Raw genomic sequence first — 22,443 nt, forward strand, 5'->3', positions numbered from 1 at the left:
GCATTTTATAATGCTCTCTATCTCTTGTTGGGTCATGAATTCTTCCCTTTCCCATAAATCTGACGGTAAACTATTCCTTGCTCTCCCAAATTGCTTATAGTATCAGCCTTTATTCCTAATTCATGAACCCATTTTGACTTTATTTTGGTATATGGTGTAAGATATTGGTCTGTGCCCAGTTTCTGCCATACTATTTTCTGATTTTCCTAGCAGTTTTTGTGAAATAGTGAATTCTTTTTTTTTTTTTTTTTTTTTTGGCATTTTGGCAGGGCAATTGGGGTTAAGTGACTTGCCCAAGGTCACACAGCTAACACATGTGTCAAGTGTCTGAGGCCGGATTTGAACTCAGGTCCTCCTGACTCCAGGACCGCAGCTCTACTCACTGCACCACCTAGCTGCCCCTGAAATAGTGAATTCTTAACCCAGAAGCTGGATTCTTTGGGTTGATCAAAGAGTAGATTGCTATAGTCATTGACTGTTGTGTCTTGTGTACCTAACCTATTCCACTGATCCACCACTCTGTTTCTTAGCCAGTACCAAGTAGTTTTGATGACTGCTGCTTTATACTACAGTTTAATATCTGGTATGGCTAGGCCACCTTCCCTAGCATTTCTTTTTATTAATTCTCTTGATATTCTGGACCTTTTTTCTTCCAGATGAATTTAGTTATTATTTTATCCAGCTCTGTAAAATAATTTTGTTGGTAGTTTGATTGGTATGGCACTGAATAAGTAAATTAATTTAGGTAAAATTTTCATTTTTATTGTATTAGCTCGGCCTAACCATGAGGAGCAAGTGTTGTTTTTCCATTTATTTAGATTTGTTTTGTGAAAAGTGTTTCATAATTGTGTGCTTACAGGCCCTGGGTTTGTCTTGGCAGGTATACTCCCTGTCTTCTAGTGGCTTCTACCTCTCAAATCTGCTCAGATTAATTTTTTAGCGGTATCTGACAGAATTTGTAAGAGAGCTCCGGTGGCAGCTAGGTGGTGAAGTGGATAGAGCACCGACCCTGGAGTCAGGAGGACCTGAGTTCAAATCCAGCCTCAGAAACTTGACACACTTAGTGGTTGTGTGACCTTGGGCAAATCACTTAACCCCAATTGCCCTTCCTGTCCCCCTCCAGAAAAAAAAAAAGAGCTAAGATAAGTCACTGGTTTCACTTGGCCATCTTGGCTCCATCCCTTTTGTTTATTTTTCCTCTTTTCTTTACTTTTCATGGGCCTCTGGTTACTAAATTAAATTTTTAGGAGGCTAGCAGAGGTGGGCGACAAGGATAATGAGGGGACTGGAGACTATACCACATGAAGATCATTTCCAGGAACTGAGGAGAGCCCAGAGTAGAAAAGCTATCACACCCTTTTCAAAAAAAAAAAAGTTACTCTGCACCTCCTGGAAGTTTAATTTCCTTATCCCTTTGACAGTTTTTTTAAAAAATTTGTGTCATTTCGAAAAAATATAAAATTTTTTTAAATGACATCTTAAATTTAATAATTTATTTTAAATTTGTGGGTTTTTTCCCTACATTGAAATTTTGATGACACATATATGGTCATGTAACTATATAGTATTGTATTGTAGACAAGTTACTACATGCACATATTCCTGCTAATGCGTGCTGGAGTTCCTAATGATGCAATTGGGACACATTTGCCTGCCAACACTTGCTTGTTAAGACCTGTCAGCAGACTTGACCACTGATGGGTTATAACTTGTGTTTTGTGTGTTTATGTGGAAAATAATGTAATCACTATGACTTTAACTCTATTATACAACAGATGAAACATTACACAATAGGTGAAACATGTATGAATGGTTTTTGAAAATTCTCTTCTTTCCTCATGCTTCCACTGCCCCTTTATTTTTATTCAGTGCCCCCCAATTGTACCCAAGTCTCCTACCCAATTATTCCAGTGCCCAACAAGGGGTAGTATTGCTTACTTTGGGCACCTCTGTGTTAAACCTTACCCAATTACATTTCTGTTTGTTTCTGCTTTAGATGAATGGTGTTTGACACCTCTGGTGTGGAGGATTGATGCTTTGTAGGAAGGAAGCAGAGAGTTAAGGGGCTATTACCATACGCTAGGTAATGGTGGCCATGTAAGTGAAGAGAAATGGGATGGATAGAAGAAATGATGTAAAAGTAGAATCGATAGGACTTAGCAGATGACTGGCAAGAGAGGCACAGGGATGAATCAAATTGGAGAACAGATATAGGGAAGTTTGGAGATGAGATGGGTTTAAGGAGAAGGATGAGGGGCTCTGTTTGGGAAATGTTGAATTTGAGATACTGATTCAACATTTGGAGGAGATGTCTAGCAGCTAGTTGGAAATATGGTTTGAGAGTTTAGGACTAGATGTGTAGTTTTGGGAGTTAGCTACATAGAGATGAGAATTGAACTCATGGAATCAGTTTAGAGCAAGAGGGAGGGGGAGAGAGAGAGAGAGAGGTTTCAGAGTGAGGCGGAAAGAGAGGGATGACTGTTCAAAAACAAGGCTGAGAATTGGTCTGATTGGCTGAAGAATTAGGAGAGTGCATTGTCATTAAAGTCAAGGGAAGAGAGAGAAAATAGGAAAGGGTGATTTGTATTGTGAAAAGCATCACAGGAAGAAGAGGAATAGGAGGAGAAGGAGGACACAGTTATTTCATTTAACTACTGAGGACACCGGTAATCTTTGAGGGAGCAATTTCAGGTCAGTGGAATGGGGTTGGAAGCCAGATTACAAGTAGTTGAGAAGTGAATCAACATATAGATAACTTTTTCTAGGAGTTTAACTGTGAAAAGGAGGAGAGATATAGGACTATGGCTTCAGGGGTGTAGGGTCAATTGCAGGTTTTATAAGGAAAAGGGAGGGGGAATATCTGATTATGTATAGGTAGCAGGGAAGGATCCAGTAGATAGAGGGAGATTAAAGGTTATAGATGGGGAGAGAATGATGGAAGGGGAAAACCTTCATACAGTTCTCTTATACTTTTTCTTCTTTATAGAGAAGAGGTTTATGGGAGAGGAATATAGTTAGCACAAGTACTCTGTGCTTGTTGTAGTCAGCTTGCCCCTCTTTTCTATCTCTTATTCAGAGCCTAGTCACTAATTCTTCTTTCCTTCCTTCCTTCCCTCTTCCCTTCCTCCCTCCTTCTTTCCTTCTTTCTTTTCTTCGTTACCTCTTTAAGAGTTTGTTTTGCTTATGACTGATTCCTCACTGAATCTTTCCTCCCTCTTATTCCCACTTCTTCCATCTCCCTATTCCTTCCTATTTCCTTGTTGGGTTGAATTTATTTCTGCATCAGATTGTGTGAGTGTTTGTGTGTCTGTTTGTGTTTTCTACCCTCCATTGACCATAGCAGAAGACAGTAAGGTTCTAGGGATTACTGTTTTCTGCAGCCTTCCCCCATTTGTGTAGACTCTACTTACCAAATCCATTTAAGTAAGGTAAATGAGATCCCCTTTTCTTTCCTGGTGTATCTCTTTTCTCTTAATTTCCTTTCTTTTTTTAAGATAAAACAATAAAACCACTGCCAGGCCTTCTGTCTTATTTGACTTCCTCTCTTATCCCTCCTTACATTAGGATTCTTTTTTTTCTTTAAAATTCCTATTTATTATATTTATTACACTTATGAAATATATCATCATATTAATATATTTTGATAGATAGTTTTACTCATCAGGTAACCCAAAATATGATAGTAATAGTAAACAAGAAAAATAGATACACAGGGTCTTTACTATGTGTTCTTGAGTCAGGGTGCAAACCAGATTCCTAGGCCATTCCTAGGTGAACTGGAAAAAAATTAAACAAAACAACAAATATGAAGATTTTATAGTAAGGCATAAGAAAATATTTCTTAGGCTTTAAACAATATAGTTCTTTTTAAAATTATATAATTGTTTGTATACACATTTCTTTGAAAACTAGTAGCTCCAAACACAAACATACATGTATGCTTGTATGTATGTGTGTTGTTCAGTTGTTTTCAATCTGTTTTCCTCCCCAGTTGTAGCTAGCAACTGCTTTTGCATCATAGAGAATTCTTGTCCATGACATTCTGTGATTCCTTCATAGATGATTTGCTGAATATACTGCAGAACTTCCTCTAGTTAATTTAATATTTCATAGATAATAGGGCAGCCTTCAAGTTGTATTTTTAAAAAATTTTAATTAATTTTTAGTTTAGAACATTCAGTTCCACAAGCTTTTGAGTTTTAAATTTTTCCTCCCTCCCCTCTCCCCTTTCCCAAGACAGTGTGCAATCTGATATAGGCTCTACATATACATTCATATTAAACATATTATCACATCAGTCATTACATTAGAATTCTTAAAAGGTACACGTATCCATTAGAATGTAAACACTTCATCCTTATAAAGTCTCTTTGGATTGTATTTACTTGTATTTACTTTTTTTTGTTTCTTTGAATCCTGTGTTTGCACTTGAAAGTTTCTATGAAGCTCTGGTCTTTTCATCGGGAATTCTTAGAAGTCCTCTATTTCATTAAAGGTCCATTTTCCCCCTGTAGGATTTTATTTAGTTTTTCTGGGTAAGTTATTCTTAGTTGTATTTCTATATCTTTTGTCTTTTGGAATATTATATTCCATGTTTTTTGTTCCTTTATATTGTACTTGTTAAATCTCATATGATCCTGACTATGGTTTATTGGTTCTTGAACTCTTTTTTTCTGGGTGTTTGCAGTATTTTTTTTCCTTTGACTTGGAAGCTCTGGTTTTTGGCTGTGACATTCTTGGGCTGCTCTGTACATGTCTAGATGGGCTATTATGTCGTTGTATATCCTCGTGGCCCATCTTATCTGGGGGTCTGCTGTTATGTTTTGCAGTTTATGAGTGCTTTGTTCTTTAAGTTTAACATTGATGGTCTGGGTCAGGTAACTGCAAATTTTTACCAGGCCCTTTGTGGTCTAAATTTTGGCCTCTTAGACCTTTGAAATTAAGCTTTGGACCTAGGCAACAAAACTTCACACTCACCACTGAATAGAGCTCTAGCTGACAGTTGCTGGTCCCAACCTTGTCAGCTAGCTTGAAGGCTGTGCAGGTTCTGAGTCATGATATACTGTCTCTTTTTTCTGACTTTGAGAGTTCAGTCTTTGATCCTGCTTTGGGGTCAGACCAATAGGGCTATTGAGAATAGGGGGCAGTCTGTGAATCCCACTTGGCATAGGAGAGACAGCTCTGCAATCCTTTTCTCAACAAGGAGGCTGAGATAGCTCAGTAGTGCTCCATCCCAGTTCTACGTCCAAGATCTGGGGCTTTGATCTCTAATACTAGTGTGACCTTGTTTTGAACTCATGGCCTGAGTCTGCAGTCATGACTTGCTTCTGTTCCATAGTTTTTCTCTTGGATCCTGGCCTGTGTGTGTAATTTGTGATCTTAGGCTGAAAAGATTACCTATTATTGGTTTTTCCTTATATTTCCAGATCACTACTCAATCTAGGCCTGTTGTTAAATCTTTATTAGAGTAGATGTAAATGGAGTGGGGCTGTGTTCCTACTCCTCCATCTTTGGTGGTCTTCTGTTTGCACTTCACAGTTCCTAGACCATAGCTCTGATTTTTTTTTTTTTTTTAGCCTACTAATTTTAGGTAATTTTTTTTTAAATGTAATTTATTTATTTAACATATTTGGTTTTCAGCATTGATTTTCACAACATTTTGAATTACAAATTTTCTCCCCATTTCTACCCTCCCCCCCACTCCAAGATGGCTTATATTCTGGTTGCCCTGTTCCCCAGTCAGCCCTCCCCTCTATCACCCCCCCTCCCCTCTCATCCCCTTTTCCCTTCCTTTCTTGTAGGGCAAGATAAATTTCTACACCCCATTGCCTGTGTATCTTATTTTTTAGTTGCATATAAAAACTTTTTTTGTTTTTGAACATCTGATTTTAAAACTTTGAGTTCCAAATTCTCTTCCCTCTTCCCTTCCCACCCACCCTCCCTAAGAAGTTGAGCAATTCAACCTAGGCCACACATGTATTATTATGTATAACCCTTCCACAATACTCATGTTGTGAAAGGCTAACTACATTTTGCTCCTTCCCAACCCATCCCGCTTTATTGAATTTTCTCCCTTGACCCTGTCCCCTTTCCAAAATGTTTGTTTTGATTACCTCCACCCCCATCTGCCCTCCCCTCCATCATCCCCCCCCCCCCCCCCGCCTTTTATTTTTTTTTTATCTTCCTCCCTCTTCTTTCCTGTGGGGTAAGATACCCAACTGAGTATGTATGGTATTCCCCCTCAGGCCAAATCTGATGAGAGCAAAGTTCACTCATTCCCCCCTCACCTGCCCTCTCCCCTCCTCCCATAGAACTGCTTCCTCTTGCCACCTTTATGCGAGATAATCCACCCCATTCTATCTCTCCCTATCTCCCTCTGTCAGTATGTTACTCTGTCATCCCTTAATTTCATTTTATTTCTTTTAGATATCTTCCCTTCATCTTCAACTCACCCTGTGTCTGCTCTCTCTCTTTTACATATATATATATACACATAAACACATATATATATATACACATACACATACATACATACATATACACATAGATAGATACATACATACACATTCACTAATATATACATAAAAATATATATACACATATACACATGCATATATATATATATATATGCATATTCCCTTGAACTACCCTAATACTGAGGTCTCATGAATCATACTCATCATCTTTCCATGTAGGAATGTAAACAAAACAGTTCAACTTTAGTAAGTCCCTTGCAATTTCTGTTTCTTGATTACCTTTTCATGCTTCTCTTGATTCTTGTGTTTGAAAGTCAAATTTTCTATTCAGTTCTGGTCTTTTCACTGAGAAAGCTTGAAAGTCCTCTATTTTATTGAAACTCCATATTTTGCCTTGTAACATGATACTCAGTTTTGCTGGGTAGGTGATTCTAGGTTTTAATCCTAGCTCCATTGACCTCTGGAATATCGCATTCCAAGCCCTTCGATCTCTTAATGTAGAAGCTGCCAGATCTTGGGTTATTCTGATTGGGTTTCCACAATACTCAAATTGTTTCTTTCTGGCTGCTTGCAGTATTTTCTCCTTGATCTCGGAGCTGTGGAATTTGGCAACAATATTCCTAGGAGATTTCTTTTTGGGATCTATTTGAGGAGGCGATCGATGGATTCTTTCAATTTCTATTTTGCCCTGTGGCTCTAGAATATCAGGGCAGTTCTCCTTGATAATTTCCTGAAAGATGGTATCTAGGCTCTTTTTTTGATCATGGCTTTCAGATAGTCCAATAATTTTTAAATTATCTCTCCTGGATCTATTTTCCAGGTCAGTGGTTTTTCCAAGGAGATATTTCACATTGTCTTGCATTTTTTCATTCCTCTGGTTCTGTTTTATAATATCCTGATTTCTCATAAAGTCACTAGCTTCCACTTGCTCCAATCTAATTTTTAAAGTCGTATTTTCTTCAGTGGTCTTTTGGACCTCCTTTTCCATTTGGGTAATTCTGCCTTTCAAGGCATTCTTCTCCTCATTGGCTTTTTGGAGCTCTTTTGCCATTTGAGTTAGTCTGTTTTTTAAGGTGTTGTTTTCTTCAATGTATTTTTCAGTATTTTTTTGGGTCTCCTTTAGCAAGTCATTGACTTGTTTTTCATGGTTTTCTCGCATCCTTCTCATTTCTCTTCCCAATTTTTCCTCTACTTCTCTAACTTGCTTTTCCAAATCCTTTTTGAGTTCTTCTATGGCCTGGGGCCAGTTCATGTTTTTCTTGGAGGCTTTGGTTGTAGGCTCTATGACTTTGTTGTCTTCTTTAGGCTGTATGTTTTGGTCTTCTTTGTCACCAAAGAAAGAATCCAACATCTGAGACTGAATCTGGGCGCGTTTTCGCTGCCTGGCCATATTCCCAACCAACTAACTTGACCCTTGAGTTTTTCAGTGGGGTATGACTGCTTGTAGACTAACGAGTTCTATGTTCTGTGTTTGGGGGGGAGGTGCCAGCTCTGTCAGAGCCACACTCCTCCTTCCCCAAGGACCCCCAGTCCAGACTGGGCTTAGATCTTCAGGAGGCTGTTGCACTCCTGCTCTGATCCGCCACTTAATTCCTCCCACCAGGTGGGCCTGGAGCAGGAAGTAACAACAGCTGTAGCTGCCCCACCTCCGCTGCCCCCGGGGCTGGAAGCCGAACCGTGAACTCCTTCCACTCCCGCAGCTTTTCCCACTAACCTTCTTGCAGTCTTTGGTGTTTGTGGGTCGAGGGGTGTGGTAACTGCCGCAGCTCACATATTCAGGGCGCTAGGGCCCCCTCTGTCCGGCTTCTGGTCTGGATCGTCCACACCGCTCGCGCTGGGCTCTGCTCCACTCCGTTCCCAGCTCCCAGCTCCCAGCTCCGTGTGGAATAGACCTCACCCAGAGACCATCCAGGCTGTCCTGGGCTGGAGCCCTGCTTCCCTCTGCTGTTCTGTGGGTTCTGCCGTTCTAGAATTGGTTCAGAGCCATTTTTATAGGTTTTTGGAGGGACTCGGGTACGGAGCTCACTCTAGTCCGTGCTTACCAGCCGCCATCTTGGCTCCGCCTCCTAGCTCTGATTTTTTTAATAAGAAATGTTTGAAATTCCTTTCCATTAAAGGTCTGTTTTTTCACCTTGTAGAATTATAGTAACTACGGTTCTCTGATCTTTTTTGTCATTTCTTAAAGCTCAGTATTCCATTATATTCATAGACGATAAATTTATTCAGCTATTTCCCGGTTGTCTAAGGTATTTTAAGGTACCTCCCCCCGCCACATTCTAGTTCTTTTGTTTCCCTCCTTCCTCCATCTTTAAGAGGAGGATGTTCAGGATCAAGAAGTTTGTTTCCCTCTCTGGGCTTACCCCCTCTCTTAACTACACCTCTTCCTAGTTCTACTTGTTTCCGTTGATATATTTCTGTTTTTGCGTAATGTACATGTGTATTTAACCCTCCTTTTTCCATTTCAGATAAAAGCAAGGTTTATTTAATACCTACCCTTCCTTCATCTTCCATATACCCTTCCTATACTCTTATTCTCATATACCCCAAATATGAGAAATAGCAAGTTCTATCTCCTTTCTAAATGAGTATATTCTTCCTTTACCCTCCTTTCTCTTCTTCAAACCCTCACAACAAACCTCATCCATCTTAAGATCCTCTGTTTTTCCTTTTTTAACTCCCTCATACTCTTTTTATACATTAAAGTTAAGTGATTGATAGTTGTTTCTTTTCCCCATCAGAAGTATTCATTCAACTCCTATTTGCTCAAATACATTTACCTTTCTAGGTTTTCCTGGACTCCTATATTTGTATTTCAAAGTTCCTATTCAGCTCTTGTCTTTTTTTTTTGACTTTAATTTTTTTTATTTAATATTTTTAGTTTTCAGCATTAATTTTCACAAGAGTTTGAATTACAAATTTTCTCCCCATTTCTACCCTCCTCCCCACTCCTAGATGGCGTATATTCTGATTGCCCCATTCCCCAGTCAGCCGTCCCTTCTGTCACCCCACTCCTTCCATCCCCTTTTCCCTTACTTTCTTGTAAGGCAAGATAGATTTCTATGCCCCATTGCCTGTATTTCCTAGTTGCATGCAAGAAGTTTTTTTTTGAACATCCGCTTTTAAAACTTTGAGTTCCAAATTCTCTCCCCTTTTCCCTCCCCACATACCCTCTCTAAGAAGGCAAGCAATTCAACATAGGCCACATGTGTATCATTATGTAAAACCCTTCCACAATACTCATGTTGTAAAAGACTTAACTATATTTTGTTCCTTCCTATCTTATCCCCTTTTGTTCAGTTTTCTCCCTTGACCCTGTCCCTTTTCAAAAGTGTTTGCTTTTGATTACCTCCTCCCCCTATCTGCCCTCCCTTCTATCATCCCCCCCCCCCTTTTTTATCTCCTTCCTCCTTCTTTCCTGTGGGAGTAAGATACCCAATTGAGTGTGTATGTTATTCCCTCCTCAGGTCAAATCTGATGAGAGCAGGATTCACTCATTCCCCCTCACCTGCCCCCTCTTCCCTTCCATTAGAACTGCTTTTTCTTGCCACTTTTATGTAAGGTAATTTACCCCATTCTCTCTCTCCCTTTCTCTCTCTCTCAATATATTCCTCTCTCATCCCTTAATTTGATTTTTTTTTTAGATATCATCCCTTCATATTCAACTCACCCTGTGCCCTCTATCTATATCTATATATAGATATAGATATAGGTATATCTATATATAGATAGATATAGATATAGGTATATCTACATATAGATAGATATAGATATAGGTATGTCTATATCTATCTATCTATCTATCTATATATGTATATTCCCTTCAGCTATCCTAATACTGAGGTCTCATGAATTATATACATCATCTTTCCATGTAAGAATGTAAACAAAACAGTTCAACTTTACCAAGTCCCTTATGATTTCTCTTTCTTGTTTACCTTTTCATGCTTCTCTTGATTCTTGTGTTTGAAAGTTAGATTTTCTTTTGTTTTCTTTGTTTTTGGTTTTAATTGTTTTAATTTAATCTGAAAGTCAAATTTTCTATTCAGCTCTGGTCTTTTCACTGAGAAAGCTTGAAAGTCCTCTTGAAAGTCCATTTTTTGCCTTGGAGCATGATACTCAGTTTTGCTGGGTAGGTGAATCTTGGTTTTAATCCTAGTTCCATTGACCTCCGGAATATCATATTCCAAGCCCTTCAATCCCTTAATGCAGAAGCTGCTAGATCTCATGTTATCCTGATTGTGTTTCCACAATACTCAAATTGCTTCTTTCTGGCTGCTTGCATTGTTTTCTCCTTGATCTGGGAGCTCTGGAATTTGGCAACAATGTTCTTAGGAGTCTTCTTTTTGGGATCTTTTTTCAGGAGGCAATTGGTGGATTCTTTCAATTTCTATTTTACCCTCTGTCTCTAGAATATCAGGACAGTTCTCCTTGATAATTTCTTGAAAGATGATATCTAGGCTCTTTTTTTGATCATGTCTTTCAGGTAGTCCAATAATTTTTAAATTGTCTCTCCTGGATCTATTTTCCAGGTTAGTGGTTTTTCCAATGAAATATTTCACATTGTCTTCCAATTTTTTGTTCCTTTGTTTCTGTTTTATAATATCTTGATTTCTCATAAAGTTACTAGCTTCCACTTGCTCTAATCTAATTTTTAGGGTGGTGTTTTCTTCAGTGGTCTTTTGGACCTCCTTTTCCATTTGGGTAATTCTGCCTTTCAAGGCATTCTTCTCCTCATTGGCTTTTTGGAGCTCTTTTGCCATTTGAGTTAGTTTGTTTTTTAAGGTGTTGTTTTCTTCACTATTTTTTTTGCATCTCCTTTGCATCTCCAAGTCATTGACTTGTTTTTCATGGTTTTCTTGCATCACTCTCATTTCTCTTCCCAGTTTTTCCTCTACTTCTCTAACTTGCTTTTTCAAATCCTTTTCGAGCTCTTCCATGGCCTGAGAGCAGTTCATGTTTTTCTTGGAGGCTTTCAACGTAGGCTCTTTGACTTTGTTGACATCTTCTGGCTGTATGCTTTGGTTTTCTTTGTCACCAAAGAAAGATTCCAAAGTATGAGTCTGAATCTGAGTCCATTTTCGCTGCCTGGCCGTGTTCCCAGCCAACTCCTTGACCCTTGAGCTTTTGGTCAGGGTATGACTGCTTGTAGAGTATAGAGTACTTTGTCCCAAGCGTGAGGGGCTGCACTGTTGTTTTCAGAGCTATGTCTACACATCAAACTCTGCCACACCAGCCAGCACTCCTCCACCCCTCCAAGAACAGCCAACCCTGACTGTGACTTAGATCTCAGCAGGCTCTGCACTCCTACTCTGATCTGCCACTTAATTCCTCCCACCAAGTGGGCCTGGGGCCAGAAACAGCTGCAGATGTAGTTCTGCCCCTGGGGTGGTGGCTGACTGGGAACTCCTTTCACTCTGTCCCTGCAGCTTTTTCCACTAACTTTCTCTGTTGTCTTTGGTGTTTGTGGGTTGAGAAGTCTGACAACTGCCACAGCTCACTAATTCAGGGTGCTAGGGCCTGTTCCACCCAGCCTCTGGTGTGGTTGGTCCAGGCGCAGCTCGTGCTGGGCTCTACTCCGCTCAGCTCCCAGCTCAGTGCGATAGACCTTATCCAGTGCCCATCCAGGCTGTCCTGGGCTGGAGCCCTGCTTCCCTCTGCTATTTCATGGGTTCTCCAGTTGTAGAATTTGTTTAGAGCCATTTTTATAGGTGTTTGGAGGGTCCTGGGGGAGAGCTTTAGGCGAGTCCCTGCTTTCCAGCTGCCATCTTGGCTCTGCCCCCAATTTTATTTTTTAAAACTAATATTTTATTTTTTTCCAATTACCTGTGCAGAAAATTTTCAGCATTCGTTTTTATAAGATTTTGAGTTCCAAACTTTTCTTCCTCTCTCCTCTCCTCAAAATGGCAAGCAGTCTGTTATAGGTTATACATGTACAATCATATTAAACTATTTCCACATTTGTTATGTTGTGAGAGAAGTATCAGAATAAAAGGAAAAACCAAGAGAAAGAAAAACCAAAAGAAGGTGAAAATAGTGTGCTTTAATCTGCATTCAGACTATATATTTCTTTCTCTGGATATGAATAGTATTTTCCATCATCTTTTGGAATTGTCTTAGATTATTGTATTGCTGAGAAGAGCTAATTCTATCAAAGTTGGTCATTGCACAATGTTGCTATTACTCTGTACAATGTTCTCTTGGTTCTGCTCACCTTACTCAGCCTCAGTTCATGCAAATCTTTGCAGGTTTTTCTGAAATCCACCTGCTCATCATTTTTTATAGCACAGTAGTATTCCAATACATTCATATACACAACTTGTTTAGTTAGCCATTCCCCAATTGATGGGTATCCCCTCAATTTCCAATTCTTTGCCACCACAAAAAGATCAGCTTTTGTCTTTTTTATCAGGAATGCTTAAGAGTCCTCTATTCCATTAAAGTTCCACTTTGTTTCCCTGTAGGATTATACAAAGCTTTGCAGTGTAAGTTTTTTTAAATTGTATTCCAAAAGGTATTTTAAATTGTAGTCTAATTTCTTTTGCGTTTTAGAATATCATATTCCAAGATCTCCTATTTTTTAGTAGAAGCTGCCAGGTCTTGTGTTCCTTACTGGCTCCTTGGTACTTGAAGTACTTCTTTCTGGATGCTTTCAGCATTTTTTTTTTCCTGACTTGGGAGCTCAGGATTTTGGCTGTGACATTCCTGAGACTTTTCCTTTTGGTTTTTCTTTCAAGAGATGATTGGTGATGTCTTTCTTCTTTTTGTCCTCTGGTTTTAGTATTTCTGGGCACTTTTCATATATGATTTCTTGAAATGTAGTGTTCGGTGTTGTTTTTTTAATCATGATTTTCAGGAAATCCAGTGATTTTATTTTTTTTCTTTTTTTTGAGATGAGTCTTTCTATTTTGCCTAGACTGAAAGTGTAGCAGCCACTCCTGGGCCCACTCTCATTGCCCATCATCCTGGACTGGTTTGCCCCTCCTCAGGCAGTCTTGTGGTAGTTCCCTGATCCTGGGGGCTCATCATATTAGTGCTGGATTTAGTGTTGACACCTGATTGCCTTTAGGCCTATTGCTTCTCGAAATCTTAAGTGATCCACCAGCCTTAGTGTCCCCAAGTAGCAGGAACTATAGGTATGTGCCATCACATTCACGCTATTCTTAAATTATCTATCCTTGATCTATGTTCTAGGTCAGTTGTTTTCGACATCAGATAGCTTACATTTTCTTACATTGTTACCGTCTTTTGATTTTGTTCTGATATTTCCTGCTGTCTCATGGAACCATTGATTTTTTTTTGGTCTATTTTGGTTTTCAGGGAGTTTCTTAATTGGGTAAGTTTAACTGTTTTCTTGTCTGAGCTATCCGTTCTCCTTCCAGTTCTTTCTTCCAGAGTTCTTATTTCATTTTAAAAAATCTGTTGCTTTGTTTCTTCTAGGAATTCATGTAGTCTTTGTGGGAAATTTATTTCCTTTAAGGTCCCGCTTGCAGTTGTTATGGAATTAGAGTTGCAAAAATATTTTATACTAGTTGGATACTTACTTGGGTTTACTCATCTCTCCAACTATAGTTCTTGAATTGGTCCAGGTCTAGGCCCTGCCTCTCCTTTGTACTTTTAGATAGGGTGGTTGGCCCTGCTTGGTTTCAGTCTCTGTGAACTGGATTTCTACATTGATCTCCATCTCTGGGCTTATGCCCCTCTACATCTTTGAAGTTCAGAGCAGTGAATGTCAGGGCCCTCTGTGGCATCTTAAGACAGAGTGCTAGAGACCTAGGATAGCCTGGGTATTGCCAAGAGCTTCCTTTTCTTTCCTCCTCCTCAGGTCACATCTCCCAGGTAACTTCTCCCCTATGCCTGCCTTCACCCCATCTCACATGATCAAAGGACACTGCTCTTTGCCAAGGCAAACCTCTGTATGACAAAGTATTACCATTCTGTCCCATATTCTGCAGTGGATCCTCTCACTTACTTTTAGTCAATTGCCTGTTTCCCTACTGCCTACAAACATGCCCATGTCTCTCACATCTTCAGAAAAACTCTCACTTTATCCATCCATTTCTACTGCCTATGTCTTCATACTTTTATGGCTAAATAAGTGGTATTCAGACTTTTGTGTGGAAAACCAGTAATTCTCATATTGTCTTAGAACTTTGTCTTTTAGCTGTAAGACTTAGGCTGTTTTGTTTGTTGCAGTCTCAAGTCAACTTCCAGTTGTCATTTTTAAGAAATTTCGTTTTGTTGTTCTGTCATCCCTACATTTTTTCTTCCAAATGAGCTTTTCTCTCTCTCCTAGATTTCATGGTTTTATTAGAATACTCTAAGTTGAATACTTCATGTTGTAGAGTGTGATGTTCATTTTTATTTTTTTGAATACTCTGTTGGTTTTTTTTGGGCAGAGCAATTGGGGTTAAGTGACTTGCCCAAGGTCACACAGCTAGTACATGTGTCACGTGTCTGAGGCCAAATTTGAACTCGGGTCTTCTGACTACAGGGTCAGTGCTCTACTCACTGTGCCACTTAGCTGCCGCTTTTTGAATATTCTTATGTACATTTAAAGAAATAGATTCCAGATCTTCATTTTCCTTATTAAACCTTTTCAACAACTAGAAAGTTCTTCTATTTGTATTATTTCTTTCTGGAAGTTTTTCCTTGCCTTTACTTCCTATTGATTTTTTAAGGGATTTTTTTTCAAAACAATTTGTTTAGTTTCCCTATTGGGTCTTTTTTTCTTTTGGATGAGGTTTTCACTTTGATGAATTCTTCCCTATCCCTTCTTGTTTTTATTGTTGTTGTACTACTTTATTTGATACATTTGTCATTGTTTTTCAGAGATAAGATGGTTCTGGATTTATTCATGACTATTAAGCCAGACTTTTTGCTGGAACTGTTTCCATCCAGTTTTCAGATTCTATGATTCCTTGAAGGATATAACTTTGAAGATGAGATAGTGGACCGAGTAGTGGTTCTGTACTTAAAAGACTTGAGTTCAAATCCCACCTTTGCCATTTACTATCTTTGTGACCTTGGACAAATCACTTGACTCCCCTAAGCCTTGGTTTCCTCATCTATAAGCATTTATAAGCATTAACCTTTCCATACCCAATTTAGTGAAAAAGCATTTGCAGATTAAAGATCTTGATGACCTGACATAGGATAATGTTAGCTATATTAGTCTTCAGAGGACAAAAAACTCTGATCTTACATATTTTATTTTTGATTATCATTTTTATTTATTTTAGATATGACAATTATTTTTAGGTTGCTTACAAATCAGTGCTAATTTGGTTAATTAAAGGATATTATGTGTATCAGTTAACACAGTTGAGTTAAACAAACTTTGAAAGTGCTTGCTATATGTAAGACTTGGAACATAAATCCTTAAGAGCTTTCATTTAATTTCATATGGTAAGAAATGAGCTGTTTTTTAAGAAACATGTAGCTGCTTAGAAGTTTTGATTTGTCCATGTCATCAACAGAGATACTAAATACTCAACTTTTTGCAAAGTTAATTTGGATTTTCATTTATAGTTTAACATGATTCAAACTTAAGCTTTGTTTGTTTTCCCCTCATTTAAATTGACTTTATTTTTCAGTGATAATGGACAAGTACCAGGAACAGCCTCATCTGTTGGATCCACATCTAGGTAGGAATTTCTGTGTTCATTTGTTTTGAAATGTGCCTGATCATGATCCTAGAGAAAGAACTCAGTTTTTATGTGTGTTAGCATTTATTTGGTTTCATTTTCAGTAGAGTTTGAGAACAAAATAAAAAAATTGAGAGGAAATTGATGAGTAAATGATTATTTTTAACTGAGTCATGATGGTTTTGTAGCAATGTCTCTGATTGGCTTTGTAATTAATGGCTTTAGTGGCTAGAGCGCTGGAGTTGAAATAGATGTAACTTTGGTTCAAATCTATCCCCTATGATGATAGACAAAGTCACTTAATGAGTTTTAATTTCCTCATCTATAGAATAGGGATAATCATACCTATAATATACATCTTACAGGGTTGTTGTGGGGCTCCAATGAGATAATGTAGTTAAAGCACTATGCAAACTTTAAAGTGCTATATAAATGTCTGATCTTATTATAACCACCTCTGTATTGTATGTCTTCTGCAGGCATTTTGCATATTTGTAGTAATTTAGTTCTTATTTGTTGTTTCTCATGATTATATTCAGAATAATTTTGTTTTTACGAGCCACCACCTTAACTCTTGAGCTATATGTAGAAAGAATACACACACACACACACACACACACACACACACACACACACCCCAAAACACACAACCATAAATTTATTTTTAGTTCATAAATCATGCTTGGGTGTTTTGACTTTTTTTCTCTCCTAGAATGGATGTTGAATCTATTGTTGGATATTGTGAAGGACAGTGATTCTCCTCCTGCTCTTGTACATCTAGCGTTTAAATTTCTTTACATCATTACAAAGGTAATAATTGGCTTAATTGTATACATCATTGGTTTAAAATTTATTACCTTTAAACATATAACGTTATTAAGGAAAATAATTACTAAAGTAGTTATAATTTTCGTTGGATTTTTAATCTTCTTTGTTTGGGTTTGGCCTCATGGTGCATCTGGAATGACCTAATTGATTTTCATAATACCCAAGATATTTAAGATCTCTTTTGTGTTATATAATGATATGTACATAAATACAGTGAAATAGTGTGCTAATGGGAATTTGAAGATGGGCAGATTAAGATAGTTCAGAAGAACTAAGTATTTTCTGGAAATTAGAACCACAGTAGAAAAACATAAACAAAATAAAACTGCTACAAAATAATGTATTACAGTTATAGCTTGCTGTAGGCAAATACATTGAATTTATGTAAAAGATAATTGGGGAAAAGATTATAAAAGAATTTATAATGGTATCCTTTTAAATAGTAAGCTCCCTTAGTTAATTTAGAGTCTAGTTGAGGGGATACTTCTCTGGCACAAGTAACCATAATAGTAAATATGTAATGATGTAAGTGAGATTCAAGCAAAGTGAGTCAGGGAACAAGTGAGGAAGCTGTTGTGGTATCAGAGCCTGGGCCCAATTGGTGATAGTAATGTACTTTGTTGGTCATTTTATTGCTTGTTAGCAGAGCTGAAGAAAGTCTTTTATAACTCCTGAGCATTGCTTGATATCTGAACCCTGATGAACAATTCGGAGTACCGTGAGGTAGCATGCTGATCATTTGGTTGATTCCTTTCAGTTGTTCTAGTTTTCCTGGTCATTTTTTCTTCCAACATGGTTTACAAAAAAAGAAAAAAAACTGGGAACTACTAAAGTGGGTAGCATCTCCAGTGTTGACAGAGAGGATCCTAAATGTCCCTAGTAGTGTCATGAGGGAAATTATATGCTTGTCATCCTCAGTAGGGAGGTAAGACTGGCTAAGTTAATTGTTCATTCATCCATTAAGGCCTTTCATGAACTTTTGTTGTATTTGAAGCACACTGAGAGTGTGTTGATGTCTTTATAAGTAATTATTTATCATTGTTAGAGCTTTAAGAATAATGAACTCAAAATGAACATTTTGCAGTTCAAAAATCTGGAACCAGAATTTGTTTTGGAATTTATCTGTGTACTCCTTGATACTTATTTTATGAATTGTACAATTTTAGAAAAAAGATAGCATATTATATTCTGTATAGTAACTTGGATTGTACTGCATTATGTTGTAACAAGACAAGATACCTTTGATTCTGCCTGCTAGGGGCTTACAAATTGTTTTGTGATTTATCTTGAGAAAAGTTATTATTGTTTTTGTTTATTTTCTTTAGTTATCTTTTAAATAGCTCTAACTTTTCTTTCTCAGGTGCGAGGATATAAAATCTTCTTTGGTTTGTTCCCTCATGAAGTAGCTGATGTGCAGCCTGTCATAGATATGTTTACAAGTCAGAATCCTAAAGACCATGAAGTGAGTGTGCTTATAACTATCGAAATAATGTAAAGTGATCAACAGTTTAACAAGTGGTGACAAGGGAAATCTATGTTGAAAGATCCAAAATGCACCACTTGCTGCATTAAATTCTACTATTTTTCCTCTCCCACTTCATGATGACTGCTTACTCTGTCCTCTGAAATTGAGACTGTCTCTTAATTTTGAAATTAAAATTTATCTTTTCATGCTTTGTAGTCAGAGTTTTGTTATATTAACAGTACCTTTAAGCATTTTTTAGTTTCTTTAAAATGTTTACCAAATTGCTCCTTGCTATTCCTATTTCAAACTTTTTGTGAGTTATTTTCCATATCTTTCTACACGGGGTACTTCTTATGTTTTGGGAATTCTTGAAGGATAAACCTTCTTTATGATTCTAAAACCTGCTTTTATATATTCTGGTCTAACATCTTAATCTAGTGGACTCATACTTCTGGGAAGAAAAATACCACCTCATTATTGAATGGAATGACGCAGCACTTGAAATCTATGTTTGCAGATGCTACTTTTCTTATTTTCCAAGATCGGTATTTGTTTTTTATCATCCCCCTCTCCATTTCTATTCTCTGTTTTTCGTTCTTGATTGTTTCCCTTTGCTACTTTACTTTGATATAAAAAAAAATTGTTCTTGTAGTGTTGTTCCTCAATGAGCCTCATTTCATAGGGGTCAGACTCCTTAAATGCTATAAACTCCAGACAAGTAAAGGTTATTACTTTTATCCTGAGTTTTCCCCTCCTGTCTGTATAATTTTGCTAGTTTAGGATCAGAAAGAGGTGAAAACTCAGGACAGGGGTAGCTGTGATTGCTGATCCCTTCCTTGTTAGTGTTTTTCTCAAACACTGTGATTTTGTTTTGGGGATTTTGACATTAGCTGAAGTTTTTTTTTTTATGTTTTTTTTTTGTTTTTTTTTTTTTAATTTCTTTATTTATTTTTAGTTTACCACACACGGTTCTACATAGTTTTGAGTTCCAGATTTTCTCCCCTCCCTCCCCCCTCCCTCCCCCCTCCCTCCCCAAGATGGCATGGAATCTCATATAACTGTCATGTATAACTTTGCATTGAATTAATTTATGCACTAGTCAAGTTGTGGAGAAGAATTTTGACCAATGGAATGAATCATGAGAAAGAAGAAACAGAACCAAAAAAAAAAAAACAACCCAAAAACAAAAACAAGAGAGAAGCAAAAAAGGCGAGCATGTAGTGCGCCTCGATCTGTATTCAAACTTCACAGTTCTTTCTCTGGATGAAGACAGCATTCTCCATCTTGAGTCCCCTGGAGTTGTCCTTGCCCCTTAGGTTGCTGAGAAGAGCACAGTATGTCAGGGTTGGTCCTCACGGGATCCATACATCTGTGGCTGTGCACAACGTTCTCCTGGCTCTGCTCCGATTAGCTGAAGTTTTGAAGTTAAGACCTTTTTTTTTTTTTCCAAACAAATGGTAGCAGATTATATCTTGGCTTATTTTTTTTTTTAACTAATTTCTACAAAATTAGTTTTTATTGTTTTCCCTTAGGGCTTGAAATTGTTGAACCCTCTTTCTCCAGTGGGGCACCTAGATGGTACAGTGGATAAAGCGCTGGTCCTGGAAAGTCAGGAAGACCCAAATTCAAATTCGGCTTTAGATAGTAGCTGTGTGACCTGAACAAGTCACTAATCCAGTTTGCCTCAGTTTTCTCATCTGTAAAATGAGTTAGAGAAGGAAATGGCAAGCCATTCCTGCATCTTTGCCAAGAAAATGGGGTCATGAATAGTAGGACATGACTGAAACGACTGAATAACAAACACCATAACTCTCTCTAGTGGATAGAGGCTATTGGATTATCAGTTTTATAAAATTAAAAACAGATTTTTGGAATCAGAGAGCTTAGAGGTCATCTAGTCTTATTTCCCTTACTTTACAAATGAGGAAATTGAGACTTAGAAATGGTATGTGACTTGCCCAAGGTCACATAACTAGTTAGTGGTAGGATATAAAGGTTTCTTTCCTGTCCAGGGACCTTTTCCCACTATAAAAATTTCTAACATTATCAATTCAAATAGATTTATTTTGTAGTTGAGAGTGTGAAATGAACATCCCTCTTGCCTCTGTCCGTTGAATTACGGACAGTCATCAATTTTAGGATGACCTTACCCTTTTTGGATTGGTGATGGCTGGGGATGATCAGGAACCAGCATTGGAGGGATTATTAAGGAACCAGGTGATTGGAAAGAGGGTTAGGAGTAAGGGTTGTTGAAATACTATGGAAAGCTGGGGTGCGGATGAAGAAGGCAGGTATGTTTCACAGTGGCTGGATCCTTGGAGTCAGTAAAACCTAAATTAAAATCATTTCCTAGGTAAGTCATTTAACTATGTCTGGCTTAGTTTTGTCCTCTGTAAAATGGAGACAATAATAGTACCTACCTCCCAAGGTTGTTGTAAGGATAAAAGAGATATTTGTAAAGCACCTGGCAAACCTTAAAGTTCTATATAAATGCCAAATATTATTATTACTGTAATTATGATAATTATTGAGGCTACTGGTAGGAGATAGGAGGGGAAATGGCACTGTTTCAGCTAATAGAAAAAATACTCCTATATAGTAACTAGCAAATGTCATTAAAAAGATAGGTATTTCCATTAGTCAGGGAACGAACAAGGATGCAATACTTTATCGATGTGTTGGTGATGCACTCTCTCCAAAAAGCAATAGTTCTACATAACGGATTTCTTCTTTGGTTCCTTTTCATGTAAGTTACTTTCTGTAACAAAATAATTTGATTATATGTTTGCTTTGTATTGCAGTGGAGTTCTTAGCATTCCTCCCATCTGTGGCACTCTAGCTGCCTGAACGAGTCCCACTTAAATCTGTCAAGTATAGTCAGGAACACATAAATGCTTTGTTACTTGGTGACCTCATCTGTCCTCTTTTGGAACTGGATGTCAAATGCTACACGTCTAAAACATGTCTAATAAATGTTTTTTGGTAATTCTCTCACTCCTTTTATTTTCTTAATTGTCTACTTACTGTATTTCCCCATGTATAAGATGTACCTTAAATTTGGGGCCTGAAATTTGAAAAAAAATGTATTTACATAAAGTTATTAAACTCAGGTTTATTAATCACAAAATTCATACAATAATATGATGAAATTCAAGAACCTTCTGCTCATAGCTTTCAGGCATCTTTTGGGCACGTCTGGTGCGTGTACACATGCTTAGTCCATTCCTTTTCATGAACCTGAAGCACCAATTGTGTCCTTCTTTGAAAACAGTAACTTCTTTTTCATCAGCAATTCTTCTTGCCTCATGCTGAACCATCTTTGTGGACACAGGAATTCCAGTTGCCCTTTGCTCTTCAATCCATATCTTCAAATTCCTCTCTAAATCAGGACATTTTGCTGATTTGCCTCTCGTGGCCTTCTTCTGCCATGGCATTTTCAGTAGGGTTTTTTCTTCCCGTAGCCAGTCTCCGATTGTTTCCTCAATTGGAGGAGGACCAAACTTACGTTCAACAGCACGATTTCCATTCACTTTTGCAAACTGGATCACTTTTAGCTTGAATTCAGCACTGTACGAAAACCTTTTCTGAGCCATTTCTGGGCAGAACGTGGCAAAACGTAACCTAAAAAGCGCAAAGACAAGTGAAAAATGCAAGTTAAAAAAATCTACAACCACCGTATAAGACACAGCCAGTTTTTAGACCCCAAATTTTTCAAAAAAGGGTACATCTTATACATGGGGAAATACGGTACGTCACCTTGCTTGTATATACTTCTTTCTCTCTACTTAAACACAAATACTCGTCTTCTTTACGCTCTCATTCTGGACTACTGTAACAATCTCTTAATTCACCTTATTGTTTCTAGTTTCTTCTCTTTCCAGTCCATCTTCTACACAGTTGTCAAATTTATACTGCTAAGACAAATAGGTGTGATTATATTACTCTTCTCAAAACTCTTTAGTAGTTTCCTGTTGCTTCTAGGGCAGAGTACAGTTGTTTTAGCTTAGCATTTACAGCTGTCCATATTCTG

General features: G+C 37.8%; 1 protein-coding gene across 1 annotated transcript in view; it reads left to right on the top strand.

The window, feature by feature from the left end:
- TBCD (tubulin folding cofactor D) overlaps positions 1–22,443 on the top strand; it is a 497,899-nt gene that overhangs the window by 3,900 nt on the left and 471,556 nt on the right. The window contains exons 3-5 of the mRNA XM_036767571.1: positions 16,070–16,120; positions 16,833–16,930; positions 18,309–18,410. Of these exons, the coding sequence (XP_036623466.1) occupies positions 16,070–16,120; positions 16,833–16,930; positions 18,309–18,410 (251 nt within the window). The remainder of the gene's footprint in view (positions 1–16,069; positions 16,121–16,832; positions 16,931–18,308; positions 18,411–22,443) is intronic.

The sequence above is a fragment of the Trichosurus vulpecula genome, chromosome 7, assembly GCF_011100635.1.
Source record: "Trichosurus vulpecula isolate mTriVul1 chromosome 7, mTriVul1.pri, whole genome shotgun sequence".
Taxonomy (NCBI): domain Eukaryota; kingdom Metazoa; phylum Chordata; class Mammalia; order Diprotodontia; family Phalangeridae; genus Trichosurus; species Trichosurus vulpecula.